Source organism: Toxorhynchites rutilus, chromosome 3 (genome assembly GCF_029784135.1).
Source record: "Toxorhynchites rutilus septentrionalis strain SRP chromosome 3, ASM2978413v1, whole genome shotgun sequence".
Classification (NCBI taxonomy): domain Eukaryota; kingdom Metazoa; phylum Arthropoda; class Insecta; order Diptera; family Culicidae; genus Toxorhynchites; species Toxorhynchites rutilus.
Window position 1 is genome coordinate 59,994,661 of NC_073746.1, and position 25,978 is coordinate 60,020,638.

The following is a 25,978-nucleotide window of genomic DNA, read 5'->3' on the forward strand; positions in this document are numbered from 1 at the left end:
ACGTGATTTTCCACATCTGATAAACGTGATTTGTATCTTACGAAATGCTCAACCTATTGCAATCAATAGCTAGAAATTTTCAATTTTGCGACTTGGTCCCCTCTGACTTAACACCGACCATTTTTACTAAGGACTGCATCGAAAGTTTTTAGCAACATCTATTCGTGAATAAAAACAAAACGCGATTATTATTTCAACTATTGTTTTCGGATTAAAGCTGTTTTACATTTCCTGGATGCTGCTGTCCATTTTTTCTGAATTCCTCCTGGGAAACTGTTACCTCCTCCTCGAAGATCCTTTTCACAATCGCAATTGGTCGGAGTTCTGAACAATTTGGTGGATTGATGTTTTTCTCGACGAGTTGGATATTACTGTCTGCGAGTCACTGTAATACTGGCTTAACGTAATGTGCAGATGCCAAATCCAGCCACAAGAAAGGGGGAGACTGATGCTTTTTTTAGAGGGGCAGAAATTTTTTCTTCAAGCATCCATCTTTGTAAATTTGAGCATTTATTGTACCTTTTCTGAATAAAATAGGAGTCTGCAGACCACAAGTACAAATAGCTTGCCGTATTAGAATCTTCTCTCCAGATTTTCCCAGCGCAATCAAGCATTCAGCATCGTCCTCCGCCGATTTCGTGTAGAATTGCGGCCCTAGAAGCGTTCTTGAATCCTGTTTGACGTATGTTTCGTCGTGCATCAGGATGCACAGATTGCTGTTGTCCAGTAGCCGGTTATACAGTTTTCGTGCCTTTGTTTTGGCTCGAGATTGTTGTTCTGCGGTTTTCCTAGGCACCTTTCCTTTTTTTTTCTATCTTCAAGGAGAAGTCTTGATTTTTTGAATCATTCCAATGCTGGTTCAAACTTGTTGGCCAAATATCGCGTTGATCCGATCGGTGTCGTTTGATGTAATTCACTACAGTACAATCCTACATGGGCTGACTGGACCTAGATTTTCTACCGGATCTAGGCATATAATTCAACGAGAACTCGTTGTCATACTTGTGGATGATATTTTTTCACACTTGTGTGGTACACTTTAGACTAATTTGGTTGAATGTAGCACACTTTTCAGTACACCAAGTGTGCAGAATTTTCTTTCTTGTCTCAATATCAATTCTAGTCATAGCGAAAACGAACAACTTGAACAGAATGAATCGATTGCACAAACTTTGACATGTAAACAAACTTTTGCTTACAAGCACACTAAAACAAGTTCAGCCATTTTTGAGTAGAATCATTATTAAAGTTGCTAATTACTTTTCGATACAGTTCATATGGTAAAAAGCTCCGTGAACTTATCCTTTCCAAAAATGGACCAAGAATGGACGTCATTCATTTTTCAGTCACCAAATTTGTTGTTTTTGTTGCTAACAATTGGTTCGGAATATTGTTAAATTGCTAAATCTGCTGGAGCTTGACTGATACGTCTGATACGTTTTCCAGCCAATTTTCGATCGGAATTAATGACGGAAGGGGCAAGAGAGGATACGATTTTCGTCGCAGGATACATCAATGCATCATAAGCTTTAAAATCAGATGAAATTGCAAAATTTGTCTTTAGTAAAATTTGACTCAGATCCATGGTAGTCATTGCTTGGGGCTTGGGGTCAAGCCTTGTCTATTATCTGCTTCAACGAATTAAGGAAATTGGCGCATTAAATCGTTAAGATTTGGTAGCTTGACGAAATTTCGAGGGTCTATCAAGGCCGCTGTTTTGATAACCGGATCGCTGAAATTAAATCGCTTTGAAATCTGTTTCACGAGTTCAATATTGATGTAACGACAAATTGATTTGAAGGCCAGTTTTCTAGCTGTATTGAATTCTTTTCCAGCTTCTTCTGCCTCGATACCAACGTAAACATCCTCAGGCTTCTCCAGGAAGTCTTCAAACTCTTTCACACCAAAATTGCCTGTAGCTCTCCCAACATAAGTTACCCAACATGATCAACAATAACATTGTTGTCTCATTATAAAGTTCGCAAAAGAGAGAACTTTCTGATTGAAAAGTACAATTGGCGTTATTGATGAGCGGCAGAACAAAGTTTAGGAAAAACATAATCGGTTTAGTTATAGGATTGATTATGATCATACTTAACTTGGAACGAAGAAAATAGTTCAAGATTTTGCTTAACAACTACCTCAAACGAAAGCCATCACGTTGCGTGGCGTTCAACAATTTTATAAATCAATGTATCTGTGTATGCACTTAAAACTGACTTGAAAAAAACTGTAAATTCTGTATTTTTACTGGAAATCTGTAATTCTGTATATGCAGATTCTGTATCTGAAATTTGTCGAAAAATTTGTAAAATACAGAACATTCTGTATATGAGGCAACCCTGGTGGGGAAGGAGCAACAAACAACATATTTGTATAAAATTTGGGCGTTAGCTACCATAGTAGAAATGGGCAAACCGTTCGCAAACGATACGAATAACCAAGTTCGCCAAAAAGATGAACTGAATACATGTGGAAAGCAGATTACGTTGGACGGGACGGATGAACGTAATTGGAATGCTTTAAGAAAACTAAAAAAGATTACAATATTGTCGTTCACAATCAGGATGCATGCAACGCGTGATATATTTCGTTAATGTCTACTCAATTTAGAATTTAGATTTATGGTTAGTTTCATAATTGAAATTAAATTAGATTCTCGACAAGCTGTAAATTTTGAAATCAATGTTTATTTAAATTCATGTACAATATTTATTTACTTTCTGTTTATCAGAAAAAACGTGGGAGGTATCAGCTTCCTGAATGAATTGGATAAAAAATAATCCTCCAGTGGCAAACGTTGTGATCAGTTTACTGCAGAATCAACACAAATTTCAAAAGGAAGCACTTATGGTTATAAATATCTAATCTGTATCATCTGGTGATATAATTATCTCGACCCATCACAAGCAATGTTTCAGGCAAGGATAACATCATCGAGGAAAGCTAGCTATTTGATCTTAAGTTTGAGAATGCACTTTAAGATGACGGCTTCTTATCGCATTCAGTTAAATTAAATAAAATAAAGAAAAGGGCGCCGATCGATTAATATTTCTGTAGGGGCAGTTTTATCAATACGGACTTTTATGCACATTATGAACATCGATACAAGAAACCAGAGAATGTCGAGTTTTTCGTGTTAATGCTAGAAAATCTATCTGATTTTACTATTGAAAATAGAAATTATTAATAATTCATAGTTCTGATTTTTTTTCTATCACTACAACTCATACAACCAGTTTTAAGGGTTGGCCTGGAATGTCAGAAAAATTGAATTTTTGCTTTTTGCATTTTTGGGAAGCTTATGCCTCTAGAAATGTTGTTCAAAAGAATTTTCCGATATTTGATTTCGTTTGACAGTTACAGCTAAAAGTATGAAGCAACCTCAAACGGATATAATATTGCTGAACGAATTTTTCAACGCGTTTTTCTCCGAACTATGTTTTTACAACTTGTGGTACCGATATCTCAGGATCTACTCGACCGATCAGGCTGAAATTTTTTATCAGTATGTACAAATGAATTATCCAAAGCGTTACATAGTCGTTTTTTGATATCTAGTTTTTTCGATTTTTTATGAGCTTTAAACTGCGATTTCTCATGAAAAATTACTCACTTTTATGAAAAATGCCCACCATTTCGTAAATTTTTCGAATTTTCAAAAATCCCTATGTAACGCTTTATGCATTGTCCGAAAGTTTCAAAATATTCATTGGAATTCGTTCTGCAACACTCCGTTGCTTCAGAACCGATACCACCAGCAAGGTACCGATTTTCAGACAGCATCTACGCATCCATCTGTCAACAGCGTAATAATCATTATTCGTGCACTCAAAAAATGAAAAATACATCTTCAAATATACATAACAATAACCAAAATAAAAACCGAAACTTACCTTTATTCCTAAACATCCGAAAAAAAAATCACGAATATCCATTATTTTTCGACGTTCCAGACAGGTCCCCCCTTAAGTTCAATTCAGTCCGTATAACAAACGAGTTTTATAAAGCCACCATTTAGAGTATTGATTGAATTAAATATACGGTTTACGTTTACGGTCCGTAAAGTCCTACGTCAAGTTTTCCTCGGTGCCTCTAGGCTCAGACCCTTCTTCTTTAATGCATTTGTTTTTATCAGAATGTAAAAAAATCTTTCTATAGTGACGTGAAAGGAAAAGCTTGAGAGTGGCCTTTTGATTTTTAAGTTGTCCCTCGTTGCGTTGTTTTCGAAAACTTAAATGTAGTTTCTAGCAGTTTTTCCGATTGTTCGGTAAAATGTTTCCCAAAAAAGTTGTCAGTTGTTGGCCAGTCCACATTTGGCGATTTGATTTCCGCTCAGGGACCCGAAAGCATCCGCAGGTTTAATTACTTATGATTTTCCGTTTTTGTTTCCCTTTTCCATTTTCAACCAATCGTTAAAAAAATGGGTGAATCAAATATAATAGAAAAACATGTAGGAAAGATTCTCATTGACATAAATCTGAAATTCAGAGTGTAATTATTCAAATAAGTCGTAGGTCCTAGAAACCTCGAAAAAATATATATATTATCGAAGGTACTTTTTTCAGAAATTTCACTCAAACATCTTCAATCTGCTGGTCTCCTCCTATCGGAGATCGATCCAGCACTTCTAATGTTTCGAATTTCCTGAAATGGCTATATTTGGTAGGATCGGCAAACAGAAATGCAAAACTTTCTGGTTTTTCAGGATTTCCCAGACTTTTTGGGGCGTTCCTCGATATCCTGACAAACACTCTATTTTGCCTGATTTTTCTGAAATGATTTTGATTTCTCCTGATTTTTATACTTTTAATTTTATCAAAATTAAAATTATCCGTAGAAAGTGTACTGTGATCCTTTCGTGGTTTTCCTGTTTTAAAATGAGCTGATCCGCTCATGTATTCCATGCTATCATTAAATTGATTTTTCCTGATACAAAGCTTTACCAAACTTTTTTATCAATATGTGTGATAGTCGCGAATCGACTGAGTGAAAATGCCGAATTATTTTCAATACTCACAAATGTTCCGAAGTTTTTCAAAACAATTTCATGAAACTAGAATATTTGACGAATTTAAGAAACAATAACGAGATTAAGTTTGATTAACAACATTACCTTGCATGATGTAATCATGCAAGTAGCCGCAAAGTTATTGAAAAATACAATTAGATTTTATATAGCACTAGCTGACCCGACAAACTTCATCTCGCCCAAAATTTGTTTTTCGTTATCAATGAGCAAGTTCATGGGTCCAATCACAGAGCTATTCATTGATTGATCTTCTATTCGACCCCGTTGAATTTACTTTGTACTATGAAAGTCCTAGTATTTCTAACAAAACTCATCATTATAATATCAGATTATTTTCAGACACAATTCTCGTTCAAGATTTTTCAACCGCTTGCAAATAACATGTTTTTCCGTTACATGGAATAAATATTTTATACAGAAAATATGATAGAATAAAGACAGCCCTAAATGGGACAATTCCTTCCTCGAGTTCTGCTCTTATCAACACATCCGACTATCCTTTTTTTGGTATACACAGAAGAAGATGTAGGAGTGCGTTTCATCACATTAAAATCCATTTCCAGTTTCGAACAAATATCAATTTCGCTAGCGCAAACATCGAATGGACTAACAGCACTAGAGGCGAATGAACTGAAAAGTTTAAACCCTCTTAAAGCCAAAAAGAAGAAGAAGAAGACTAACAGCACTTGTCACTATGTAATTGTAGAACATATGGGAATTTAATTTTCCAAATTTTCCCTTCAGAGTTTTCCGAAAATTTTCAATTGTCATGTTTGGTTGGAATATTTTTATGAGACCCCCTCTCCATTCAAGAGGAGAGAGGGGTGTCATACCATTATAGAAACATTTCTCATACCCAAAAACCCTTACATCCCAAATTGTGCTTGATTAGTTCTCGAGCTATGCAGAAGTTTGTGTTTCGTTTGTATGGCAGCCCCCCTTAGAGAGGGGAATGGAGAGTCTAACCATCATAGAAACATTTATTGCACTCTAAAACCTTCACATGCCAAATTTGGTTTCATTTGCTTGATTAATTCTCGAGTAATGCAGAAATTAGTGTTTCATTTGTATGGCAGCCCCCCCTTAGAGAGGGGAGTGGGGAGTCAAACCACCATAGACATTTATTGCACCCTATAACCTTCACATGCCAAATTTGGTTTCATTTGCTTGATTAATTCTCGAGTAATGCAGAAATTAGTGTTTCATTTGTATGGCAGCCCCCCCTTAGAGAGGGGAGTGGGGAGTCAAACCACCATAGACATTTATTGCACCCTATAACCTTCACATGCCAAATTTGATTTCATTTGCTTGATTAATTCTCGAGTAATGTAGAAATTTGTGTTTAATTTGTATGGCAGAACCCCCCCCCCAACATAGAGAAGAGGAAGGGATCTCAAACTATCACGAAAATCTTCCCCGGCCCCAAAAGCCCCTACAAACCAATTTTTATGTTGATCGGTTCAGTAGTTTCCGAGTCCATAAGAATCAGACAGACAGACAGACATACAGAAATCCATTTTTATGTATATAGATTTGATTGTAGATTGTAGAGATTGTAGAATAAAAAAATAAGATTGTAGAGCACAAAATAAAATTGAATATATGTTAGTCTGCCTATAAAATTTATGCCTTTGTTCTCCTAAAAATCGGCTTTTCGGACAACTCAATATGAGTCATCTTGATTTTTATTCTCATCCTTCCTGATTTTTGAAAATTATGGTTGGCAACCCTATCGACATAACAGCTGAATTTCCAGACCACACTAGTTTAGGGCGATGCATCTTAAGCGCAGAATAAATATACGAGATTTGAGCCAAAATCCCAAAACCGTCCATTGATGGAGTAACTTCTTTTTTGCATCAGGAATCAAGTTTTCGTTTCTCTTTATGTGGACGTAAAAATAAGATTGCGTACGCTGGTAACAATTTCGTTCCTAGTGGGGTAGGAATATGGATTGAAGTCAGTTGAATGAAGAGGCAGATTTGTATTCATTATTCGAGTCAGTTAGAACAACCACTGACTGGACTAGTTCATCAGTCATCCTCTTCTTCTTCTTCTTTTTGGCTTTAAGAGGGTTTAAACTTTGCAGTTCATTCGCCTCTAATCAGTCATCCTCGCTAGTCAATTCATTTTCTAATCAATTAATTTTTTGTTGAGGGCGACTGCTGAAGCAGTTCTAGTTGAAGCGAAGCTACTGAGAGTAGAGTCGGTCTTCATTTTTCACCTTCGAAGATTTCGGGCCCTGATTGTGAGAGTGGTTCTCATTTCACATTCTAACCACAAAATTTTACAAAAAAAAATTGTAGAATGAGACTCTTTTTCCAACGGTAAAAATCATTAAAAAATACACACCTGCAACCTTCCGTCGAGTGAACGCGGAATTGTAACACATCGGGAGGGTTGCCCCGGACAGGAGAGAGCTCGTTCCAACTCTTCGATTGCACCTTTCCGTTTCTTGAGCTTCTTCACCAAACTATCGACGGCCTTCTCAGCCCATTTTTCCTCCTCGTCGCCTTGCTTCCAGCCCAGCAGTTTTTTCACCGCCGGACTCGTAAACGAGAACAGACTATTCAGGCTGGACATCGTGCTACTGCTCGAGGATTCCACATCGTCAGTGTCCATGTTGAAGAAGAAATCTATAACGAAATAGACATTTGTATGGATTAGAACTTACAGTATAGTTATGATAAGCGCCTAATGTTTAGAAATAATCATTTGCTTTACTGCCTCAAAAATTATGGTATGCTTCGTATGCTACCTCAATTGATCGTGAAATTGGACATCGACATCCAACAATACTTCTTCATTCTCTGATTCTCATTCATGATCTTAATTTTGAAGGCGATTGTTTATGCCCCACATACAAAAAAGCACCCATTTCTTGATTTGCACTTTTATTACCCCATGATAAGCTCCTATCGGGCACGTACGTGACTAGCACATACATTATCAAAATCCGTAATATAATTTGATTTGAGTAGTACATGTGTTTCAGCGGATAAGCCAGCCCAAAAAGGTGTGCTACTAATTAAACTAGACAGCAGGTGATAAATTACAGATCACTTTTGCCATTTTGCATATTATTGCGTACTAATGCTGTGTTGCTCTTAGGGGCCTTAGCGGTCTTGATTAACGAGAACGGTTCTCGTGGGTACAGACAAAGACCCGATCAACAGGTGCATATATCAATTACACACCAGCAATGTGCAACGCCGACTGGGCGCGATGCGGTAGAAGTGCACTGATCTGACGACACACCTTTAATTAACCAATTTGCAATGTTAATCACACTCTGGCGAAGAGTGATGCTGAGTGATTCGAGCAGACAGTTTGTCGCTGCTAGTCTCGGAATATTGTGTAGGCCTTAATTTATTACAAACGCGCGTGCGAGAAGGACAGGAATAGATTATGGATCATAGTCGCGATTGTTTTTGACAGCTGTGGAAGAGTGGGGTTCGCGGAAATGGGATCAGCTCCAATCAATGAAATACAAATTATGGAGGCATGATCCATATTTAGGTCATGCGTAGAACAGTTAGCTCATTATCATCTGTCGAAAAGAAACTACGTACATTCGTTTCCATTAAATTTCTGCCACTTTTTCGCGTTTCAGTCTAATCGTATTTCTATGCAACATGGATAATGGTCAGTTTGAAACTACTATCTCATTTGGCAAATTGTTTTTCTGTATCTACCTAAAGTATTCTTGTTCCATTCAACTTCTTTAAATATCATGTACGAAAATTAATTATAAACAATATAAAGGGTGTGTCACATCAAATTGCATCACGGAAAAAACGCTGTAGAAATTCGCCCAGTAGACCGATCCTTTTGAAAATTTTAGACAGTAAAATAAAAACTATTAAACAACTTTTGGCATTTTCTTTTTAATCATACTTCGAGCCCAAGCCCGTATGCTCGCACCTTCCTCTTTACCCCGTCCATAAGGTTCTGTACAACGTCAGGTTGTAATTTTTTTGGAACAGAAATCCATTTTCTCTTGAAGTCCGCCACCGATTTGACAACTTTTTGGTTCTTCCGGAGGGCCTGCTTCATAATCACCCAATATTTCTCTATTGGGCGAAGCTCCGGCGCGTTGGGCGGGTTCATTTCCTTTGGCACGAAGGTGACCCCGTTGGCTTCGTACCACTCCAACACGTCCTTTGAATAGTGGCACGAAGCGAGATCCGGCCAGAAGATGGTCGGGCCCTCGTGCTGCTTCAATAGTGGTAGTAAGCGCTTCTGTAGGCACTCCTTAAGGTAAACCTGCCCGTTTACCGTGCCGGTCATCACGAAGGGGGCGCTCTGCTTTCCGCAAGAGCAGATCGCTTGCCACACCATGTACTTTTTGGCAAACTTGGATAGTTTCTGCTTGCGAATCTCCTCCGGAACGCTGAATTTGTCCTCTGCGGAGAAGAATAACAGGCCCGGCAGCTGACGGAAGTCCGCTTTGACGTAGGTTTCGTGGTCCATTACCAGGCAATGCGGCTTCGTCAGCATTTCGGTGTACAGCTTCCGGGCTCGCGTCTTCCCCACCATGTTTTGCCTTTCGTCGCGGTTAGGAGCCTTCTGAACCTTGTATGTACGCAGGCCCTCCCGCTGCTTGGTCCGCTGGACGAATGAACTTGACAAATTCAGCTTATTGGCGACATCCCGGACCGAACAACTCGGATCACGTCTAAACTGCTTAACTACGCGCTTGTGATCTTTTTCACTGACGGAGCATCCATTTTTGCCGTTCTTCACCTTCCGGTCGATGGTTAGGTTCCCGAAGTATCGTTTTAGTACTCTGCTGACCGTGGATTGGACGATTCCCAGCATCTTACCGATGTCCTGATGTGACAACTCCGGATTCTCGAAATGAGTGTACAAGATTAATTCACGACGCTCTTTTTCGTTCGACGACATTTTTCCAAATTTACGAAAAATTGACAGTGAAGCATGGCCAACGTGATCTATACACTCTTATCTGATTATAAAACCAAAGCTGAAGATATAATTCCTAAAAATTAAATTTCTACAGCGTTTTTTCCGTGATGCAATTTGATGTGACACACCCTTTAAAACAATTTGTTGTTGGCTCGATTTGCTCATTATTCATATGAATCTTTTGAAAAAAATAATGCAGCATGTGCTGATAGTAACTGCGGAGTGGTTATTACAGGCTAACCTTTTTTTTGTGCGGGGGATAAGGACCGCACGAACAAAATCGCATAAATAAAAACGTGCAAAACTTCACCAGTAGCTTTAAAAAATCGTGTTCGGTACACATTTTGAAAAAAAACTTTTTTTGTGCGGTAGATAGGGACCATTTTCCCCAAGAAAATAACTCAAATTCACACCGTTCACTGTTCAATTTCTTTTTGTTTCCTTGCTTTGCGATGGGACAGTTTGCCTTTTCGGTTGCGCGTGACTGTTTTGTGCTTTTAATTGCATCTCGACACGTGTTGCTGTTAGAAATCATGTCATGCAAAAACTTAGAAAAACTTAGAGCATTTGATGGGAGGAAAGGAATGATTTCAGAGGTGGACAATTGAGACGCAAATATGCTTTTTTCGCACTGAAATGCATATAAACCATCGAAACTAAATGGACGATAACTTCGTCAAATATGCTTCTTTTCATATACCGCACAAAAAAAACCGCACAAGAACAAAAAATCGCACAAAAAAAATTCGCACAAAAAAAACGGCACAAAAACAGATTTTACTGTATTGTATGAGTCATTGTTATTGTTATTCAGTTCAATTCCTCAAAAAAAAAATTATATCCACTTGGGCTTGGGTAGACTGTACACTTCGTAGTTGCTCTCCGTGACTGACCTGAACCAGTGAAACTGCACAAAGAACACACTGAATGACGCTTGGGAGAACCCAAACATTATCATTGTACAAGTTTCGGTGATTTGAACTTTGAATAGCCAATAACGACGCCGGCCACGTCCTTACAGTCACCAGGGGACGGGAAGGAATGCTAGTAAGATATTCGCCCCCCGAAGGTCAGAAGGTTCACCTCTATAGCGTGGTTCCCTAGCGTTTATCAAGGAAGGGATAGTTGGAGGTAAGAATCAGGATTCATTGTGGTGAGTAGTGTGTTTATTTAGTATGAGTTGTTTGTATGAGTTTATTTATAAGAACCATGGATAACAGCTATTACAACCATATTCTTTTTTGGACATGCTACAACAGAGATCCGTCATTCGCAGGCGGAGTTAAAAAAAAAAATATATATATATATATATATATAGATATATATATATATATATATATATATATATATATATATATATATATATATATATATATATATATATATATATATATATATATATATATATATATATATATATATATATATATATATATATATATATATATATATATATATATATATATATCTACATGTGTGTTCAAAGTCCAATTTAGTCCAAAGTCCAAACATATCAAACTTTGTCGTTCTTTTCGCAACAACTCGGATCTCAATCCTCTCAATTATTCTTTCTGATCATATGATGTAGCACAAGCTTTTGAAAACATCTCGACCCGGTGTTAACGTTAACTTTAAGAAAATGGAAGTCATATCAAAATCGTCTTTGAATAAGCCAAATCAACATGTAACACACACAAAAAAAACATGGATATAATTAAATTGAACAAAAGGAAACGACATATGAATGAAACAAAAAAAAAGTTCACAAAATTAAATGGTACACCATGTTCATATTTGTACAGTAAAGCTACGATTATCCGCGGAATTGTCTGGTAAGGTAACTGTGGATAACGAAAATCGCGGATAACGCTTTAAATGATTAAGGTGCAAAAACGAAAGAAAACGATATTACAGCATGAAAACTATGTTTTATTAATACAGAAATCATTTATCACTCAACTATCAATTTTTTAGTACATTGAGCCTACTTTTATTTTGTTTCGATTTCTAGAAAATTAATTTTAAAAAATAACAAAAAATTAAAAACACTAACATAATGATTGTGTCAATTTGAAGATTCAAATACAACAATTTACTTTTCGAATCAACAGCGCCTACTCTTTTTTTTTGCGGCTGTGTTGTTGTATATTAAGAAAATATTTGTTTATTCTGTGAATCAGTTCTCTTTGTTACCATCAACTAAGGTCCAACTTTAAAAGGCTCAAGTGAATGGTTCTTACGCAAATAGCTTCTTCTCTGCTTCCTTCTTTCTTCTTCTCTTTCTCCTCTATACTTCTCTTTTGCTCTTTTTCTATTCTCCTTCTCCTTCTCCTTTCATTCTTCTCTTTAAAAGAAAAATCTCTCCTCCTTCTTTCTCTTCTTTTTCTCTCGTCCTTCTCTTTCTCTTATTTTTCTCTCCTCCTTCTCTTTCTCTTCTTTTTCTCTCCTCCTTCTCTTTCTCTTCTTTTTCTCTCCTCCTTCTCTTTCTTTTCTTTTTCTCTCCTCCTTCTCTTTCTCTTCTTTTTCTCTCCTCCCTCTCTTTCTCTTATTTTTCTCTCTTCCTTCTCTTTCTCTTCTTTTTCTCACCTTCTCCTTCTCTTCTTTTTCTCTCCTCCTTCTCTTGCTCTTCTTTTTCTCTTCTCCTTCGCTTTCTCTTCTTTTTCTTTCCTCCTTTCTTTTTTTTCTCTCCTTCTTCTCTTTTTCTTCTTTTTCTCTCCTTTCTCTTTCTCTTTTTTTCTCTCCTCCTTCTCTTTCTCTTCTTTTTCTCTCCTCCTTCTATTTCTTTTCTTCTTCTCTCCTCCTTTTCTTTCTCTTCTTCTTCTCTCCTCTTTCTCTTTCATTTTCGTTACGTCTTTTTTGACGTTTTTTCAACCGGCCACAATTTTGGCGAAAAAATGCTGGCCCATGTTCATTCCAGAGCGGCTACTTTTTAATGTAGAATCCATTGGTTCTTTGGACTAGTTTCAGATAACAAAAATAGAGCACTGTTTTTTGGTTGCACTACCCTGAAGTAATGTTCAACAATTTGAAATGCACAAACTTTCAACAGACTTGAAACGAAAAGTGATTCACAATAACATGACACTCGATACCAATTCATTCCATCCGCTTCTTGCCTCTAATCTATGCTCTGATGGCTTAGACAAAATATCCATTGATCTTGGAGAACATTAACCTTCAGGTTTAGCTTCGAGTCTTACGAAATCAAGCCGAATGAAAATATACATAATTCGCTAATTGAAAATACCAACACGGGAGTATGATGTTTCACTCCAATACATCATCTCAACATTCAACATTTCAAATTATATACATTTCCGAACGATTTTCTCACACTTATTTCAAGCTTATAATATTTCCACTCCCAATATTTCTCTAGAAAAATACTTATTCATAACCAGCAATTCCTCACTCTTGACATTTGGAAGCTTTATCACTACGAGGATGAACGAACAAATCAAGAGTAAACTGGTTCGCTGTTATCGCCCAATAGCGAAGTAAACATAATTCTGGCAGCAGCAGTATTCTGTTTGCCTATACCAAATTTTTTTCTCCTGCGCCATGGGCTTACAAAACACCCGAGCAAATAGGGAAACCGAGCGCAATCGCTTTCAACCACCTCTTCTCTTTTGCTGCTTGAGGAACCGATAGATCAAATGTGTAATACTTCAAACTAACCATTCGTATAATTAGCCATTTTTCATCGAATCTGTTCCGAAGCGCCGCTCCACTCCCTGCTGCTTTTCTCTCACTCCTGCCCCGTCGGGATAGGTGCACTCGATTAAGCCGTTACTAGTTTCTTTTTGTCCTCACCACTTGGGCGCGCGCGATCACACTTCACACTTCCTCACTTCGTTTTCTCGCTGACGGAGCTGGATGTTTTAGCCCATATTCAGCATAGAAAGAACCCGTTGTTGAACGTTTGATGTTCGATATACACACACGGACCGGTGGTGATGATAGGCATCCATACAGAGTGGATGAGAAAAAAAACGCAGAAATATTACAACTGACACAGCACAATCACGGGCACTGTTATAAATCACATCTCGCGCGCTCTCTATAATCGCTATTCCCCTTTCTGGTTGATGGCTGCTAGAATCGATGGGATTCGCAGAACTAACCTCTGCTTTCTTATACAGTTTTATATGAGAAAACGTTGTATGTTCAGACTGTAGATTGCAATTCACCACCAACAACACAAACAGTTAAGGCACGTGAGATCCAACATGACGGACGCGTGAGGAAAATGATAAAAATAAATAGTTTTTAAATTATATAATTCCCATCCGAATAACTACTGACTTGGCTGCTCACGAGCACTAGAATGAGAACAGAGAACTATGGCGGAATGAATGAACTAGAATACCCATATGGGCATAGTGCCGAAACTATCGATTGATGTCTTATTTTCTATAGTAGCCAAATTTAGTAACGCACGAATTTTGCGGAAACTGAAGCAAGTTATTGTTTGAAACTGGTTTCTAGCTTTAGCTTCCACAGATCCGCTTTATCAAATCGAATACACTAGAATTCACGATACATTACTACTCTGAATTATTTCGATACTTGAATACCTCGGAGAAATATACTTCACATTTAATCCTTAGAGTGTTAAATACTCGCGGCCTAACTTTCAAAGTGTCTCTAGCAATGTGATCGTATCGTTATTTGCATTGACTTCCAAAATGGCCGCAAAGCTATATTGTCGTAATCTAGCTTATTTAACACGGATTGTTTCAATTGTGCTCCCGTGGCCGAGTGGTTAGCGTCCCACATTATCATGCCGCGGGTTCGGGTTCGATTCCTATTCTGGCCGGGGGATTTTTCGTCAAGAAAATTTCTTCCGACTTGCACTGTAGTCACGCGTATTCTAGAGCTTGCCACTCCAGAATACATTCAAGGTGTGTTTTTCGGCATAGAAATCTCAACTAAGTACTACTAATAAAAATGACGCAAGTGATACCTACGTTGAGAAGGCCAAAGCTCCACTGGGAACGTTAGTGCCATTCAAGGAGAAGTTTCAATTGTATTTTGGATTGAAAAAAATCGATGCTGTCCATAATTGTTACAATCGGTTTCTCAACTACGTTAACCAGTTCGACGCATGTAGGGGAAGACGGGGTAAGACCGCCCCCCCTAAAAAAACTAATTTTTATTAAACGTCCTCTGGGATTTTCCCTGTTTGTAGTGCCGCATTTCATTGATCATATAATAATATACTACTAAAAAATGTGTAGCTGTTGATTTTTTAATTTTTTGGCTTTTTTTCAATAATTTTTGAAATGATAAAAAATTACTTTTTTAATTTGCTGGCGGGGTAAGAAGGACCACCCGAGCGGTAAAACGGACCATGACGACGTAAGACGAACCAAGACGATTTTCAAATAGTTTAGTCTAGTAGAAATAACGGGAACAGTGTTGTCTAAGATAATACATGTTTTACAGTTGTTCATAAACTACACAAAAATTTCTGTAAATGTCATCCATAATCCACGTGCAGAGTTTAAAAAATATTCGTGAAAAAATTATCAAATTTCCGAATCTGTAAGGACGATTGTCTACGTTGGTCTAAAATCTTTTAAAATCTGTTCACGTGAAGTCTGAATGACCCCGAAGTAGGTGGTGTCTTTGATCCTTTAGGTTTCCTCAAAGTCGTCTTTCGTTCTTTTTGTATACCTTTTATGTCCTATGTCCTTCCATGTAGTCGTTGGAAGCCAACTCGACCGTGTTCTCTGCAGCACGTTTTCTCTTCGTAACACGAGGACCTTTCATGTTAGGGGCAAGAAGAGTATCAATAGTAAAGGTTTCCAAAAAAAAAGGGAAACTTATAGAGACGGAAGCCATTTATCTCCCAATCTTCCCTTGGGTATTTCCGTACAAACGCAAGTTTCGTCTACATAAAATTTCCTTGCCGGTCGAAAATCCGTGTGCTCCCTGATGGATGTTAGGAGATTGAAACATTTAGTGACGGATGGCCCGTTGAAGGCCCGAGCTCTGGCAGCGATAGTAGATTCCGGCTTTCGGAAATATAATGTCCGATTGCGTTTTTAAACTTTTCTCTCCCGACATTCGCTTATTCTTGTTGAATGAATGAGGTATGTTGTTGTTTCGAAACACCACGAGTAAAAAGATGGTGTTTTATTCGACATGAAAACCATTCAATATCACGACGTATGGCGCTTTTACCCCGTCGAAAATGTTCCGTCTTCCTCCCAGAGCATCCTTTGCATTATTTTGCACTTTACACGCATTTTATATTGCATTTCACATACTTTATCACGCAGAAAGAACCGGAACAATCTACTGAAGGACTGGGACATTGGCAACTAACGGAATATACAGTTTTTGCTGGAAAAATCCTTATTTTGGTTGCCTTGAAAATTAGATCACTTGCAATCGCAATGGACGAAAACTTTGTTTTATTTACAGTTTAGATATTTTGTGCACCCGTGGCCGAGTGGTTAGCGTCTCACATTATCATGCCGGGTGTTTGGGTTCGATTCCCGTTCTGGTCGGGGAATTTTTCGTCAGAGAAATTCGCGTATTCTCTAGAGCTTGCCCCTCGGAGGACATTCAAGGCGTGCTATTTGGCTTAAGAAATCTCAACTAAGTATAAATAAATGACGCTAGTTAATGCATACGTTGAGACGGCAAAAGTTCCACAGGGAACGTTAACGCCATTCAAGAAGAAGAAGATATTTCGTGCGCTCAGATGTTGCAAGGTGTTTCGAAATGACAAAAATATGTTATTAATGCTTCTTGCGTAGCATATTTATCAAAATACTGAACATTTCTCATAAAACTAGAAGTGGTCCGTCTTACCCCGCCGGGTGGTCTCACCCCGTCTTCCCTTACATGAAATTGGGGTTTTCAAAATCAAAATCGATGCCAAATGTTTTCAAATAGAATCTAACGTCGAGATATTGGGGGATTTCAAAAAACTCAAACTTTGACGGTTGTGCGACACTAGTAAATTAAGTCCATTTGAGCTGAAATTTTGCATAGTTTTAGTTTTTCGTGGAAATCAACATTTTTCATCAAGTCGTGTTTGAAAATTCGAAGGTCACTTTTTCCTCATATATCCATTGGCACTCCAATATACCTATAGAGCAATTCCAAATGAAATCGTCCTAAAAATGCAGGTTTTAAAAACATGTATTTTTGATTCGAATAAATATCATATAGTTTGGGTTGGAGGGAATATGAGTTTTCCACAGCAATTGGGAATTTTTTGACTCAAGCGTTAATTTTGAAAACGGACGTATCTATTTTAGTAAGAGAAATGATTGATAATTTATATCTCAAAAACTATGAGTCGTACCAAAATAGTGTCTTAGATAGAGTATAGAGTGTTGATGTTGAAATGTGAAAAAAATATACACTGAGAAATAAAATAGTATTCTTTTTTTTTATTTACAAAATAACCTTAATTTGCGATATCTCAAACATGTATTTTTTTTTTCTAAATTTTTTTCATTTGACCCGTGCAAACATTCATACGATATCAAAATGATTTGTTGTATGTGTGGTTGTGATACAAAACCATTGCATTATATATTTTGTTGTATTTGTGAATAAATAGTGAATGATTAGAATTAATTCTATTGCTGACTATCCAAGCGAGCCAACAGTAACCATTTGTAGCTACAGTGCAATTTTGCATGTCAAAAATTGTAATTTCATTATTTTGATAATAATTGTTATCCTTAAAATGTCGAAACATTCAGGAGAAATATGGTATGCCACGTTTTTCAACAAAACTATATAAATCGAGTCATTGTTCACTAACTATTTATAAAGGGTCGCTTGACCCGCTGTGGTAGGAATAAGTATACATGAAACATCGGTAGGGGTAATGCTAATGGCGAGAGTTAATTCGACAACGTTGTCTACCTAGGATGCCATGGGAACGAACATTTTGTTATCAATTTCACGCTAAGCGAGTGTTTCATTTGTATTACAGAGGAGTGTCGTACCACAATAAAAACATTTCTCACCCCTCAACCCTTTCTCTAAGGCAGTGTGCTCCGTCGGAGTGCTATCGCTGAACGGAGCATTGCGCCGAAAAGTACACCCAAACTAGCGTTGGCAGAAAACATTTCATCTTTGACAGAAATGATACCATTTAGTGTGCTGGAGAGTCAAATGCGCAAAATTGAGCTGTTTCAAAAGCTTAAAAATGGTTTGTATGTATGCGTGCAGACATCTATTTCTGTTTTCTTTTCTCATTTCAATTGGGATTGTGCCAAAAAACAGTCCATACGACGTCAATGGGGATCGAACCAAGGCCGGCTGGAATGCAAAGCTATTTTACACGCTCACGCTATCCACATGGCTAATGATGATTCAACAGTTGTTCAGCAAATTCATGATAATATTGCACCTGATTATAAAATGAAGTTGGGAAGGGTTTTCTAATAGTAAAAAAGGAGCGCATGAAGGAGAACAATATCTATCTCGGTCTGAGCCGTGTATGTGGCAAAGTATGCGGAAAGCTTGTCTTTTGTTTCGCTCGCTCGTATTAATCTTATATTGCAGTACCATGTATATTATTTTTATTGTCGTCAATCAAAATTGTAGACCAATACATTCTTAATACTACTTAAAACTACTTACTTAAAACTAAAAAAAAAATCTAAAGAGAGCTGGCTGGATAATTTATCCGTTTAATTCAAAAGACGATTTTAACACAAAGTTTTTATTTATTTATTTATTTATTTCGTCAAACCAGCGTAGACTAAATATGCTGCCCAAATATTAGAGTGAAATTTAAATAAATCTTATTCTATTCAAATAGTCTTTGAGCATTGACCTTGAATTGTTTACCTCAATTATTTCACTGTGTTCGTTACAGAGGCTCATCATACGATTAATAGGAATATATTTGGCATAATTCGTTCTTCGGTAATCTATGTAGAAAATATTAGGGTTTCTCAGGTGCCTAATCGGTGCGTAAAAATTTAGGTTTCCTAATATTTCTTCTGAGTTCACTCGTTGTGATATGATGTCAATAATAAATAGAATTATGGCAGAGTTCCGACGTTCTTTTAAGCTTTTCATATTGATTAGCATGCAACCTGCCCCATATGGAGGGAGATGGTATGAAGGCCAGCCTAGTTTACGAAGTGCAAATAATAGAAATTGTTTTTGTACAGATTCAATTCTGTCTTCGTGTGAAGTTATGTAGGGGGACCATACAATACTACAGTATTCGAGAATTGATCTGACGTATGTTATATACAATGTTTTTATTGTGAACGGATCGTGGAAATGGTAACTAAAGCGTTTGATGAAGCTCAACATATTATTTGCTCTATGGATGATTGTATTATAATGGTCAACAAAGGTTAGATTTAAATCTAAGACCACGCCTAAGTCTCTTACTCGTTGACATCTACTGATGGGTTGATTTCCCAGCTTAACACCATTGTTCAATGGTGTTCTTCTTCTCGTAAAAGTCATCAAAGTGCATTTCCTAACATTGAGCTGTAATAAACTCTTAGTGCACCAATTATAAACTATGTTAATTTTATTTTGGAATGTTTGAGAATCTTCATCATTCTTTATTTCCATGTACAGCTTCATATCATCTGCGTAGATAAGTGCCTTAACACTATTAAGAAAAACGCAAACGTCATTAACAAATAAAATGAACAAAAGTGGCCCCAGATGAGAACCTTGAGGAACTCCGGATGTAACAAATATTGGTTTTGAAATTTTCCCATTAAACCTTACTATTTGCGTGCGGTCAGTCAAATATGATTCTAGCCATTTCAATAGCTTGACTTCTATCCCTATTTTTTGAAGTTTAAGAAGCAGTAATGGTATATCAACACGATCAAAAGCCTTACTAAAGTCAGTGTATAGAGCTTCAACTTGATTACCATTATCCATTGTATTCAAAGTGAATGTGACAAATTCCAGCAAATTTGTTGTTGTTGATCGTCCTTTGAAAAAACCGTGTTGCTTATTCGTAATTCGTGCCTTTAGTTGTTGAAAAAGTTTTTGGTTTATTATGGCTTCAAAGAGTTTTGGAATGCAAGAAATAATTGCTACTCCACGATAATTTCTTACATCGGATCTATTACCGGATTTGAATATAGGTACAAGAAAAGAGTGTTTCCATATTTTTGGGGACCTTTCTGATTCCAATGACTTATTGAAAAGCCATAAAAGTGGCTGAGTTAATTCAGATGCCAAATTTTTTATAAAAACCGGTGGAAATCCGTCAGGACCTGGCCCTTTTGAGGCATCAAGCTTATTTAATGCGTCAAAAATTTGAATGTAAGTTAGTTTTCTGACTCCAACATCACATGGAAATTCTGGAAGAAATGCAAAAAAGTCACGATCTCGGTCCTCCTCAGCTGTTTCAATATAAACTTCTTGAAAAAATGTTGCAAAGAGGTTGCAATTTTTTTCTGTGTCATTCCCCACGGTATCGTCAAGGTGCATGCGTGATGGAAAACCATTGCAATTTTGTTTTTATGTAATTAAAAAAAACTTTTCGGGTTAGACTTTATGTCCGACTCTGTTTTTAAGTTGCAATCTTCAAAAGCGATTTTAACAGTTGAGTTGAGCTGTTCGTAAATGTTCAGATATTTTTCGAGATTAGCGTCAGATTTGTATTTCTTATAAATTGTATGTGCTCTCTGTTTTTTATTTTTTAGATTCTTTATGTTTTGATTAATCCAAATCGGATACTTTGTGTTTATATTTCACCTTTTTCGTCTAGTTGGTATCTCCTCCTCTATAATTTCATTGATCATCGCGTAAAAAGTCGTTACTGCTACTTCAATGTTTTCCACACTTCTAAATATATCCTGCCAATTGATATAGTTAAGCTTACACCTAATTGATTGGTAATTTGATTTAGTGTAATCAGAGACTTCCTCGAATTCATATTCAAATGGTTTTTGGGTGTTATCTATAAATAAAGAATATTCGATAGCTGTGTGGAAGGCTTCATTTTTCCAAAGCGAAGTTAATGATTCAGTCACACAAAAATATGCGGTCATATTTGTCAACAAGAAATCCAAGAAGCATTTCTGTCGATTATGAACATTGTTTATTTGATTCAACCCAAGACCGGCTATTTTATCAAAAATAAATTGCAGAGTCTTATTATCACCAACAACTGGAAGCAAGATAAATTCATTGTCAAAATCAGTGATAAAGTCCGCATTTCGTTGATTGAAATCTCCGTAAATATGGATTTTTGATTCTGGTGCCAAGGAAGATAAAATATTTTCAGCAACTTCGAAGAATTTCTCATAACAACTTATTTGAGCACGATCAGGGGGGAAGTAAACAGATGCAAATATATGTATCTCTCCCGCAATGAGTGCTTTGACCCACACATGGTCAAAGTCGTCGAATTCTGTTGATGGAATATGTTCTGAATTTATTAATTAATTAATAGCAATAAGGACGCCGCCTCCAGATTTTTTATGGGATTTGTGAAGATTACGGTCATCTCTGAAGACATTAAAACGATTTCCGAATACTTCCTCGCTTCTAACAGTATCATCCCAACTTGTCTCTGTGACCATAATGCTTACAAGTATTTGTGAGTCATGACATTTTCTGTTATGTTATGTCTCATTTAATGTCATAAATCGGGATGACAAAAAATGAGCTAAAAATTAATTTTGAGTGTATACACATCGCGCAGGTGTGATCGAGGTGCAGTATGGCCCTGATGTCATCTAAAGACATCAAACATCAGGACGTCGCGCGGATGTCGCCTATAGACGACGCTCGTAGCGAAAGGGTTAAAACCTCCACATGCCAAATTTGGTTACTTTTTCTTGCTTAGTTCTTAAGTTATGCAGCAAATTGTGTTTCATTGTATGGCAGCCCCTCTTAGAGAGGAGGGAGGGGTTTCGAACTATCATAAAAACCTTCCCCGGCCCCTGAAAACCCTACATACAAATTTTTACGTCAATTCAGTAAATTCCGAGTCCATAAGGATCAGAAAGACAGACAGACAGAAAGGCAGACAGAAATCCATTTATACAGCTATTCCATGCCAAACCGATATAGTGGTTCTCAGATTTTCGTGAAAAGTGGTAGTTTTGTTCTTAATCGCAAAACATTAGACACGTATTTTTTTATTTTTTCCAGTAGGCTGACCATTTCCATTTTAGGGTTGTCCGAAAAATCAACATTTCCCTCTTTTTTCCAAAAATTACTTTTTCCATAACTTTTGAACTACTAGACATATGATCGATGATCGACATATCAAATTAAAGCCAATCCAAACTTGGTCTATTTGAAAAAATACAACACCTGCAGAAAACTAGAATTGTTTACTTGTTATTATTGATTGTATTCGTTTTTTATTGTTTTTTTCATGGTCTCGGGACCAAGGGCGCTGTATTTTTTATATTTTTTCTGAAAAGCTGAGGAATTTTTCACATAACATATGTCGAAACCAGAGAGGTGTTTTTCTTCGTTTTTGAGTTGTGAATTTTCGTTTTCAGTTAACCGTTGGTCCAAAAAATCATTTTTCACTTTTTCCAAAAATGACTTTCTTCAAAAATTTATTACTTTTAAACTACTGGACCGAAAAATCATAACTCAAAAACGAAAAAAACGACTCCCTGGTTTCGAGATATGTTATGTGAAAAATCTTCAGCTTCCCAGAAAAAATATAAAAAATATAGCGCCATTGGTCCCGAGACCATGAAAACTATAAAAAACGAATACAATCAATAATAACGAAAACAGGATTCGAATGGAAATGGGCACCCTAATGAAAAATTTCAAAAAAACGGGTCTAATAGAAAGCGGGGTCCTCCCTTAAAGAAACCAGAAAACTAAAAAAACATCTCAAAAAAGGTTGATAACTCCATATACGATTCTGGGATGTGGAGATTGAAGGTATATTACGTACGCAACTAACAGCCTATGCTATAGATCAGGGATGGCCAAACGGTAGACCGTGGTCTACCGGTCGCCCGCGTAGGTATTTCTAGGCGACCGCCAGCCTAGGATAATGTCACCTCCAAACGCAATGGATTATATATATTATCCCACCTTTTGCCGTAAATATTTTATAAGGTGTTTATGCTAACAATAATAAAACATATCAGCTGTGAGAGAGGATTTTTCTTCATTAAAGTTTCCGTTCTAATATTTTCTTTCAGATTGTTAGTTATTTAATATCTAGTTGTTCGACCATAACTTGTAATAAAGAAAAACAAATTGTCACTAGGAACAACTTCAACAAACATCCGGAATAAGGTTTCAAAAATCAATAAAAATTGAATTTTTGAGAAAACTTCCCTTTAGAAGACTGCGAATGCAAGTTTTAATGCAGTATTGTTATTTTAATTTTAAAACTATGATAAGTAATGTGAATTAATTGTGGAGATTTCTTTCAAAAAATATAGCCATGAATAGAGTAACAGTGATGAATGAGAAATTAGAAATTTCTAAAATTAAATATTGGCCCCCATTATGTAATTCTAGGTGAACAGAACTTTGTTAGTTAGCCCTATTTTACTGTTATAGATATAGTCGGGTGAAAGTTGTCGGTATAATTTTTAGAGCTGTTTGGTTTGATTATTGCATTTCTGGTGTTTTGCTTTGGGAAGTATTTCGGCAACGTTTCAAAATATGAAATTCGTCGATGTTCGAGAAAGAACTCGATTCGATAAGATTCTATCGATTTACAAAATACGAAAGTTTGTTCGGTGGGTCCAATATTTCCGATCGGGGGTCCTCATACATCGAGGTAGTTGAGGATACAATAATCATCTTGATTGAATTTTTATGGAAAATAAAAATAAATGACGAAATCAACAATATTGATTGATGAGATTTTACAGAAACTAAAGTATTACTTATCCATGCAATATTTATATTTGGGAGCTTAGACCGACACTGATATTGTGCAAACGCTCTTGATGCGGGTTGAATGGAAGGCGCTGCAACAAAAATTCGGGACTCAACGTGTTAACCCTCCTATACTCGAGCATGCAATCTCACAGACAGACCAAATGTTGTTTTGAGGAGGCTGAATTAAAAGATTATTGAATGAAGTTGAAGAAAAAGTATTTTCTGGAGTTTTTTAAACTTAATGAATTCAATAGAAAAATTACAGAGACAAGTCTATGATATCGTGCGCGAGTATACGGGTTATAATTTTACGCGCGAGTACAGGATGGTATAATCTTTGTTTTATTATCTAGTACTACATTCATTTTCTAATAACCTTTTCATATAGTCAAGGTTGGTAGACCGCCGTCTAACATTTGAACAATTAGTCGCCCGTTATACCCAAAAGTTTGGCCACCCGTGCTATAGATGGTTTCAGTAGTATGTGCTGGTCGGTTTTGGAATAACCAAAATGTAATGAACTAAGCCATAGGTAGATGGCAAAGAAACCTCTTTGATAGAAAAGAACACATAAAGATTTTGTGTGAGCTCTAGAAACCGAACGAAACCATCGTCGGTACCGTTCAAAAGCAAGTTGCATTTTCATTTTTTTAAATAGCAAAGACTTAAATTCACACATGATAATTTGAAAATATTTGTTTGGGTCTTAAAGTGAAATTATTTTTAAATAACTAAACCTTTCAAATAGACTGTCTAATGCCTCTGAATTCACCGAAGTGATGTTTTTTCAATTTATAACACATGTTTTTTATTATATTGTCAAGAATGTAGCATAAAACTTTTCTAACCGGGATTCCATTTTTCTTCTTCTTAAATGGCACTAACGTTCCTAGAGGAACTTCGCCGTCTCAACGTAGTATTACTTACGTCATTTTTATTAGTACTTTGTTGAGACGTCTATGCCAAATAACACGCCTTGAATGCATTCTGAGTGGCAAGCTAAGCTCTAGAATACGCGTGACCACTGTGCAAGTTGAAGGAAATTTCTTTTGACGAAAAATTCCCCCGACCAGAACGTGAATCGAACGCGAACCCACGGCATGATAATGTGTGGCACTAACCATTCGGCCACGGGAGCACATTTTCCAGGTCCCAAATCATCAAACCCGTATCAGTTATTACAGTTGTACAGTGAAAACTTTTAGAATATGGACACATTATTGAAACATGGAATTATACACATAACTAAAGCCAAAAAATACCGCTCGAAGAATACATCAAATTTAATTTAATTAAAGTGCCTGCAATATTCAATTCTGCCTAGTGTTGCAGAACATTTTGCACAGATTATAGTGAACCACTGCTCTTATTCATTCCACTTTTTATACTCTCTCTTTCCGGTTCCCCTTCCGTTCAGAGTTTACGATACATGTTGTATTCCACCCACTTCTAGCGCCATTTATCATTTTCCTCGCGTGTTCGTACATTATCAGTATCACAAAATGCTGTTTACATTTTAAAGGGTGCTGCTCACACTTTTTTCGGCTCTCATCAAAAACAACAACTGCACTTTAACCCATCAACAAATCAATCCCACTGTAAACTAAACCGAAGCCAAACGCGCACGCGCAAATCGAACCGCTTAGATCGGCGGCCAATAACGAACTGTGACGCTGGGCGTCTGATTCCGATTCGTTCCGTTGAAACCCTTCCACACCGCCGCGCAGCAAATAGGGAACACCGTTGGCGTACGAACATTCGCGCGCGCGAATTTCCTAACACAACAACAACAACAAAAACGACGACAGTAATAACGTCAGAAATGTATGAAAAATGAGCGAGCGGTACGGGGCGCGAATCCACAGCATCCAGAGCTAGGCAACGCGCCACATACGGGAGAACCACAAAACGGCGAGCGAGCGAGAGCAGGAAAAAAACTGCTAACCGGCAGCGTCACAGCTGACAATCCGATCCGAGGCACTACTCTCCTCTCAGGCTTCTAGCTACTACTAGTTGCAATAGAACCCCCCACTTCAGAGCATCATAACATCTACAAGATGATGCTGTAAACGACCGCAAGGAGCGATGGGCAAAGGGGGGTGGGCCGATGCATGTATGAGCGAGCGGACGGGTTATGCGCTGCATAAACAACGTCTCACATTTTGCTGTACT

The 25,978-nt window shown here is 37.1% G+C and overlaps 1 protein-coding gene across 7 annotated transcripts in view; it reads right to left on the reverse strand.

Annotated features, from left to right (window-relative positions):
• Nucleotides 1-25,978, reverse strand: part of LOC129774825 (protein mothers against dpp) — a 99,453-nt gene that overhangs the window by 11,819 nt on the left and 61,656 nt on the right. For 2 of the 7 annotated variants that reach the window (XM_055778833.1, XM_055778835.1), the window contains exon 2: nt 7,385-7,668. In XM_055778833.1, coding sequence (XP_055634808.1) covers nt 7,385-7,654 — 270 coding nt within the window. In that variant the 5' untranslated portion in view covers nt 7,655-7,668. Of the gene's footprint in view, nt 1-7,384; nt 7,669-13,639; nt 14,134-25,319; nt 25,490-25,978 lie in introns of those variants that run through there. The other 5 variants (XM_055778830.1, XM_055778832.1, XM_055778831.1 and 2 more) reach the window with 5 other exon arrangements.